The sequence below is a fragment of the Oryctolagus cuniculus genome, chromosome 2 (assembly GCF_051225735.1).
Source record: "Oryctolagus cuniculus isolate XC-2025 breed Fujian yellow rabbit chromosome 2, ASM5122573v1, whole genome shotgun sequence".
Lineage (NCBI taxonomy): Eukaryota > Metazoa > Chordata > Mammalia > Lagomorpha > Leporidae > Oryctolagus > Oryctolagus cuniculus.
In genome coordinates this window covers 119,724,383-119,732,456 of record NC_142868.1, presented here as the reverse complement: position 1 = coordinate 119,732,456, position 8,074 = coordinate 119,724,383, and the positions used below count along the sequence as shown (strand labels likewise).

Here is an 8,074-nt window from a genome sequence, read left to right as displayed (position 1 = left end):
CATCACCTCTGCAAGGTGCACACAGGGACCCAAACGTCACACGGGACCAAAGCCATGCACACATGGTGAATTTTATTCATGAGAAGCATTTTCAAATGCTCAAGAAAAACGTTCAGTCAGCTCAGCCTGCGGATTGCTCCTGGTGACGGGGGCTGAGTGAGGCTACTGGGGGACCACTCTGCAGCAGCGGAGGCCAGGGCCGCTCCTTCGGGACCGCAGGACGCAGCACGCCCTCCGCAGGAACCCGAGGATCCTCCTGCCGACCCCGCGCCGGCCCTGCCTCTTGCCCTGGGCGCTGGCTGTGGTGCCTGTGGTGTCAGCAGTGGCTGCGGTCCCAGCCTCCTCGGGCTCACAGGCTGCTGCAGCATCTTCTGTCTCAGCAAGGTCCACAGGGCTCCTGGCACTGGGGCTGGAGGGCAATGCCTTGGAGGCTGGCTCAGGGGCTGCGCTGGGAGCAGGGTTCCGCTCCTGCTGTGGCTGGCCTGGTAGGAGAGAGTCAAGAGTGGGGTCTCCACGTTGGGCCTTGGGCTCAGCTCCTGGAGGCACCGAGGTGTCAGGGGCTGTGTGGGGAGAGGGGACAAGACTCACTGGAGGCCTCGGAGGAGTCGGGGGCTGGGCTGAGAGCTCGGCTCCGCTCCTGCTGTGGCTGGCCTGGTAGGAGAGAGTCAAGAGTGGGCTCACCTTGGGGGCTTTGGGCTCAGCTCCTTGAGGCCCTGAGGTGGCAGGGGCTTTGTGGGGAGAGGGGGCAAGACTCACTGGAGGCCTCGGAGTAGCTGCTTTGTGCGGAGGAAACGTAGTCCACGGCCATGCTGTCACAGGACACCGACACCAGAGACAAGCTGTCGTCCTCCATGGGGTGGCGCTCGCCACAACGTGAGGACTCGGGCAGGGACACGGGGCTGTGGGCCTGAGGGCCTGGCTGCCCCTCGGTCCCCTTGCCTGGCAGCAGTCCGAGGCCCGCCAGGTACTCCCTGGCCTCTGGGTCCCGGGGAACGCTCAGGGGCTGCAGCAGGGTGACCGCGTCCTCCTCGCCCTCCTGGGCGGCTTCTCGGCCGGGGCCGAACCACCAGTGGGTCCTGGCTTCCTCCGCACTCGGCCTCCCCGAGGCGTCGATGGTGAGCAGCCAGGCCAGCAGCTCCTGCAGGGCCGGGCTGACGGTACACGGCAGCACATAGCAGGCACACAGCACCGTGTCCTGCAGCTCCTCCGTGTCCTTGCCGCGGAAGGGCAGCGTGCCCGCCAGCATGGCAAACAGCACCACCCCCAGGCTCCAGACGTCTGCCTTAAATGCGTCGTAGGCCTCCCCGAGGAAAACCTCTGGTGCGCAGTACTCGGGGGTGCCCCAGAAGCCCCTTACCAGCGTGCCCTGCTCCAGCCTCAGGCTCAGCCCGAAGTCTGCCAGCTTGATGTTCAGGTGCTCGTCCAGCAGCAGGTTGCCCAGCTTGAGGTCCCGGTGCGCCACGTGCTGGGCATGGCAGTAGCTCACGGCGGCCAGCACCTGGCGGAAGAGGGCCCTGGCCTCGGCCTCGGCCAGGCCTCCCTGCTCCAGCACGTAGCGCTGGAGCGAGCCCCTGGTCGCCAGCTCCATGACCAGGAACAGGTGCGTCCTCGTGTGCCGCTCCTCCAGCAGCCGCACGATGTTGTCGTGCCGCAGGCTCCTCAGGATGGCCGCTTCCCCCTGCGCGGACAGCGCGCTGCTGGGAGAGCAGTCTCGCAGGAGGATCTTCACCGCCACGTACTTGCCCGACGCCAGGTGCCGGGCCAGCTTCACCAGGCCGCAGCCGCCCTGGCCGATCACCTCCACGAAGCGGAACCCGTCCAGGGGAGGATGGAAGGCCATGCTGCCGGCCACCTAACTACACTCTCTCGACTCCCTAAATCACGCGATGCACACTAGCTAATCACCGACCCTCACTGCACTACCTACAACACAAAGGGACCACGGGGGACTGACTACCCAGCTGACTAAGACACAGCAGCAGCTACACTCACTACTCTAAAGGCAAAGCCGCTAGACTATCTCAATAAAACAGAACACAACAAAGAGGAAAAGCCGCTAAATACTCTAATGCTGATGCTTCTGATCGTGCTAGCTGACTAGAGTGGGGGAAGCAAAAATAAACAAAAACTGCAAAAAAAGACCCACTGGGCAAAACAACAACGAGGAGGAAAACAACAAACTAAACAAAATGGGAAAAAGCAACAACCAAATAGACCCAGAAACAAACAACCAAGAAAAAGCACAAGCAACACCAACAAGCAGAAACGCTAGTTAGAGGGGTCCTAGTTACACAGATCACAAAAGAGTGCTCTCTGGGTAAGGCGGACGAAAATCTAGGCCCCCGCCGCCGCTATATATACTTTCTGGGGGCTCACCTCACATAGCAGCGCCTTGTGAGATCAGAGCAAGAAATGGACCAATCACAGCCCAGCCAGGGACTGAGTAATAATACGTCTTTCATAACAGTGGTGCCTTATGAAGTCAGAGCAAGAAATTGACCAATGGGAGCTGTAGTTCATCCACAGTGGTTTTCTCGAGAATCTGCCAATTAAATAAAAACGATACCCGGATACCGGAGAATCTGTGGCCTAGGTTGGTGATAGAGATTGATACTTAATATTTGAGAAACTCCAACCTGTAGATTGCTTCCGTGGCCTTCTCATTTCTGGTGTAAATATGATAATAAGTGTGTCTTTCGAAGACCTCCTAGTGTCTCCACGTAGTATATCCCCTCCTCTCCTTTACCCACTGAGTGATGTGTCTCAGAATGATGGAACAATCTCTCTGGCCTCGGTAAACTGGACAAGTGTTCTGTTGCCCAAGACACCATCAGGTACACAGTTCCCATCTCCAGAGCTGAGAGGAAGGTGGCTTTGTCACCCTTTTCCCCTAAGTCATCATCAGATTTCTCGGCAGAAACCCTGGAAGCCCAGAAGGTAGTGGGGTCCATGCAGTCCAAACATGGAAGGCCTAATCAGTGGCAGCCGAGAAAGCTACATCCCCCCAGACGGTCCTCTGCCTAGGAGGGAGGAATCGAGGCACTCCCAGACACTTGGGGATTGTGGGCTCCTGTAACAACAATGACCAAACTCCTGCCTCCTGGCTTCAGCCTGGCCAAGGCCTGGTGGTCATCTATGGGGTATATCAGAGGATGGAGGAGCTCGCTCTCTCTCTCTCTCTCTCTCTCTCTCTCTCTCTTTCTCTCTGACCAGCAATCTCTTTCCCCTGTTCACTCTCACTCAAATAGAATACAACTTAGAAAAAAAAGAGAGACTCCCTGCTTCAACTCCTCAGGACGTGCACAGCCTAGAAATGACGAGTCGATGGCTACATCACAGCATCGAATCTAGCTCCTTGGGACATCATCGTGCTGAACCCCAGGGCCAGTGTTTCTCCCGAGGAAGCAAGAACTTCATCTCAGGTAGGAAACGAGCCCGGTAATCCCCGCCCCCACACAGCAAGTGGATCGGTGTCTCCTGCAGTTCTTGAGGAGCCCCTAGGGCCCAGCACAGTCATGGGCCCCAGGAACAAGTAGTGGTCCCTTGGCACCGACTGTCCAAGCCTTCTTGGGAGAGAAACCCTCCCTGGGGAGATGACCCCTCCTTTAGGAAGCCCAGGGACATTGGGCAGTGTGATTTCCTGCAGTGCTGGTCTCTCCCTCAAGGCTAGGAGGAAAGAACCAGCACCCCAGGAATTCTCACTACAGTTTTATTAAATAAGCTGAAAAAACAATAGAGTATGAGAATTTGGGGACTGTTTAGCATAGAGCTCAGGTGAAAGCCCATCTCACTTAAAAGATCTGAGTTGTCTTTAGAGGCTTTTTGTTTTTATTGAGTTGAAAGGCAGAGTTACAGAGAAGCAGAGGCAGAGAGAGAGAGAGAGAGAGAGAAAGAAAAAGAGAGAGAGAGAGAGAGGTCTTCCATCTGCTGGTGCACTCCCCAGAGGGCTGCAACAGCAAGAGCTGGACTGATCAGAAGCCTGGAGCCAGGAGCTTATTCCTGTCTCCCCTGCCATCTTCTACTGCTTTCCCAGGCACTAGCAGAGAGCTGGGTCACAAGTGGAGCAGCCAGGCACCAAACCAGTGTCTCTATGGGATGCAGCACAGCAGGCTGCAGCTTTACCCATTATGCCCCAGCAATGACCCCAGACGTTTGACTTTTCTAAGGCAGATAAATAAAGATGAAACACAGGGTACTTCCAAAATTTCACGGAAAATATACAATTCAAAGCTTATTTAGGTAAAAAGCAGTTTTGAACCTGTGATAATTTTTGTTTAACAAAGTTCTACTGTGAACTTTGGCAGCAAACATGCTGTCCTTTAATTCCTTTTCCATGAGGTTTTCCAAGCCCCTTCAGGTAACCCATTTGAGGAAAAACTGTTCCCATACATTCTGAAAAGCAGCACCCGTAAGGACGAGAGACACCACCAGCTCTCATTCTCATCGCTCCTCCCCAGTGCTGGTGGGAGCCTTGCAGACCCACCTGGTTCTAGAAATCCATCTCCCCAGAGGTGTGTGATGGCCCTGAGGACTCTGTGTCCCCCGGCTCTTCTCAGCAGTAGCCTGAACTTGCTGTGGAAAGCCCTATCTTGTCCAAGCTGGACTAAAAGGAGGGGGCAGAATCTGTGTGGGCACTGCCTCAAGAATTCAATTCATGTAAATCCCAAAGGAAACTCCTAAGAAAATGTCTTATTAGACTGTTTTTATTTTTAATATTTATTTGAGGGCAGAATGAAAGATACAGGGAGACAAACATAAACACACACACACACACACACACTGAGAGAGAGAGAGAGAGAGAGAGAGAGAGAGAAATTGTCCATCCATGGTTCACCTGCCACACCCCACACAAATGGCTACCATGCCTGGACTAGGCCATCTGAAAGTAGGTACCCAAATTCCATCCAGGTCTTCCCAGAAGGAGGCAATGCCCCAGGTGATTGGACCATCTTCCTCTGCCTTCCCAGGCATGTTAGCAGGGAGCTGGATCAGAAGCAGAGCAGCCAGGACCCAAACCAGCCTCCCAATATGGGATGCCAGTGTCTCAGGCAGCAGCTTTACTGCTATGCCACAGTGCTGGGGCCCAGGGTTCTTTAAGATTTATTTATTTGAAAGGTCAAGTGTCAGAGTTTGATCTTCTATTCTCTGCTCACTCCCCACATGGCCCCTTTGGCAAGGGTGAGCTGGTTTCAAGCCAGAATCTAGGGGGCTGTCACTGTGGCATAATGGGTTAAGCCAGCGGTGCAGTGCTAGCATCCATTTGGGTGCTGGTTTGAGTCTCAGCTGCTTCACCCCAGATTCAGCTCCCTGCTAATGGGCCCAGGAAAGCTGCAAAAGATGGCCCAAATGTTTAGGCCACTTCTCCCATGTAGTAGACCCGGAAATCTCCTGTTCCAGGCTTTAGGCTGGCACAGCCTTGGCCACTGTAGCTCTTTGGGAAATGAACCTACAGATGGAAGATTCTCTCTCTCTCTCTCTCTGTTTGTGTGTGTGTGTGTGTGTGTGTGTGTGTCTCCCTGTATCTTTCATTCTGCCCTCAAATAAATAATGACTTTTGGGGTCATTGCTTTGGCATAATGGGTAAAGTTGCAGCCTACTGTGTCGGCATCCCATATGGACACTGGTTTGAGCACTGGCTGCCCCACTTCTGATCCAGCTCTGTGCTATGGCCTGGGCAAGCAGTAGAAGATGGCCCAAGTCCTTGGGCCCCTAGACCCACATGGAAGACCTGGAAGAAGCTCCTGGCTTTGGATGGGACCACCTCTGGCCATTGCAGCCATTTAGGGAGTGAACCAGTGGATGGAAGACCTCTCTCTCTCTCACTCTCTCTCTCTCTCTCTCTGCCTCTCTGTAACTCTGCCTTTCAAATAAATAATCTTTAAAAAATATCTTAAAAAATAAAAATATTAATTACTCTGTCTAGACTTTTTTTTTTGCATCCTTTGTGTTGTAACAATGTGGTCTGAGGTTCAGAGAGAAGAGTAGCATCTAAGCCTGTGATTAGACTTCTAGTGAGCCTGAGGCCTTGGCCTGCGACCTCCACGTCCATGCTCCAGTCTCTCTTCCCTGGGTGAGACAAGAGGACAGAGGAGAGCAGAGTTGGGACACATCTCTTCTGACACGAGAAAGGCTAGAGAGATCTAGATCTATTTCCTGTCAGCAGCCGTAGAACCCCAGTTGGTTACTGTCTGCTAAGATGATGTCTCTTCAGAGCAGAGTTTTTATTGAGGAGGAGACTGGAATTCTGTGGGCAGAGGAGGGGGCCCTCAGCAAGTTCAGGAAATGCATGTTAGGAAACAAGGAAGCAAGGGATTCAAAGTTCTGTCACCAAAATAAACAATTCTTTCATCCCATTTCTCAACAAACTTTTGGAAGTAACTTTGTATTTCGTAAGGGTTGCATTTTCCCTCCCCCTTGAGCTGGAAGTCTGGAGGTATTTTCCTCTGATTTCACCCTGAGCAGCTGGTGGGGGCTGATGGAGGTGAAAGTCATGGAAGCCTGAGGGACTCCATGAGCTGGCTCTCTGGGTGTTAACCCTCAGGCTTCCTCACTAAGCCCACAGCAGTTCACCAGCCACCCTCTGAGTTTCCTACCCACATCTCAGCTCCGGCAGAGGCCTCTGCTCTGTGAAGCTGTGATTGTCTGCATTTGCCAGTCATGCCAGTGCTTGGAGAAGTGTTTTGCCAATTGGTTTATTCTCCGAGGGATCAAAGGAGAGTGGTTGATTTTCGGTGTGACTGGCTGTTCCCCTTTCTGTGATGCCGGCAGTGTATATGTTGGCACACAGACGGGAAGGCTTTTGGTGCCCTCTTTTACACTGGAAATTGAACTTTACTTGTTTCTTCTTGCAAGTAGCTCCTTCCCCAGCCCTTTTCTTGAACAGAAGCAGAGAGATGTTCTCAGGAAGTCCTCCTCTTTTGGAAAGGCAGGATGCCACAAATCGCTCGGGAATAAGGTGCTTCCTAGAATCAACGTTGTGTCGGTCACAGAGCAGCAGTGAGTTTTCGTTTCCTGGTCTTCCTGGCCAGTGGGTTTTGATGCCAGGCCTGTCCTCCCAGGCTGAGATGTGGATGCAGGCGATTTGCCTAAGATCCAAAAACTTAGTGTCTGGAGTCAGAAAGCCCATGGGCCAGAAGGAAGGGAAAGAAAATCCACTTCAGCTCGATGACCAAGGACAACTTTGATTTTAGGAGGTGCCTCACTCCTGAGCGATTTGTGGCATCTTACTTGCAATGTTTATTTTTCAGTTATTTTCACCTCCTTGAAAGGTAGAGTACAGGTACTTGGAGAGAATGAGAAAGAGATGGAAGAGAGCTTCTATCCCGTGATTTACCCTCCCCCACCCTCCAAATACCTACAGCAGCCAGGCCTGGGCTAGGGCAAAGCCAGGAACCCCAAGCTCCATCTGGTTCTCCTACATGGGTGGCAGAGATCTGAGCACTTGGAGCCATCATCTGCTGCCTCCCAGGAGGCATTAGTAGGAAGCTGTATTGGAAGCAGAGTATTCAGGACTCCAACTGGCATGCTGACATGGGATGTGGTTGGCCCAAGCAGCAGCCGAACCTGCTTTGCCACAGTATCCACCCACCATCCTACATTTAAAAAGGAGGAGGACTTTCTACGTACATCTTTCTCTCTCTCTTTTTGTTCAGGGAAAGGGGTGGTAAGGGATTATTTGAAGGAAAAACAACAAAGTTAGACTATAATTATACAAAAGGACTAACACACTTCCTGTTTGGGGACCAGTATATATGACATGTGGTGCTTATCATTCCCAGCAACACAACAGAAAAAAAAAACTTGAAAAATCAAAACTTCTTCTTTGATCTACCAAAAAGTTGAAATCGTGGGCAAACCAGTCCGCTAGACATTTTTAATCCCTGATCCAAAATGCAACGCCCTTTCCTTACCTGAAGCCCTCTGAAGGACCAGGGGGTCTCACAAATTAGTGTCCATTCTCCTGAAGCCCATGACCCAACCCACTGCCCTGCCCCCCACCATGAATGACCAATATTCTTGCTCAACTCCCAATGGCTCAACACCCCAAACATTCCAAGCCAACTGCCTATGTGAC

At 52.5% G+C, this 8,074-nt stretch overlaps 1 protein-coding gene across 1 annotated transcript; it reads right to left on the bottom strand.

The window, feature by feature from the left end:
• Nucleotides 1-697: 697 nt before the first annotated feature.
• LOC100338129 (serine/threonine-protein kinase MARK2) lies at nt 698-1,840 on the bottom strand. Its single transcript, XM_089327055.1, has one exon. It carries the CDS (start codon nt 1,838-1,840, stop codon nt 698-700), a length of 1,143 nt encoding a protein of 380 aa, XP_089183181.1.
• Between the last annotated feature and the right edge of the window lie 6,234 nt (nt 1,841-8,074).

What these genes read in the sequence shown, in the direction of transcription:
- LOC100338129 (XM_089327055.1), bottom strand. Translation starts at nt 1,840, where the DNA reads ATGGCCTTCCATCCTCCCCTGGACGGGTTCCGCTTCGTGGAGGTGATC.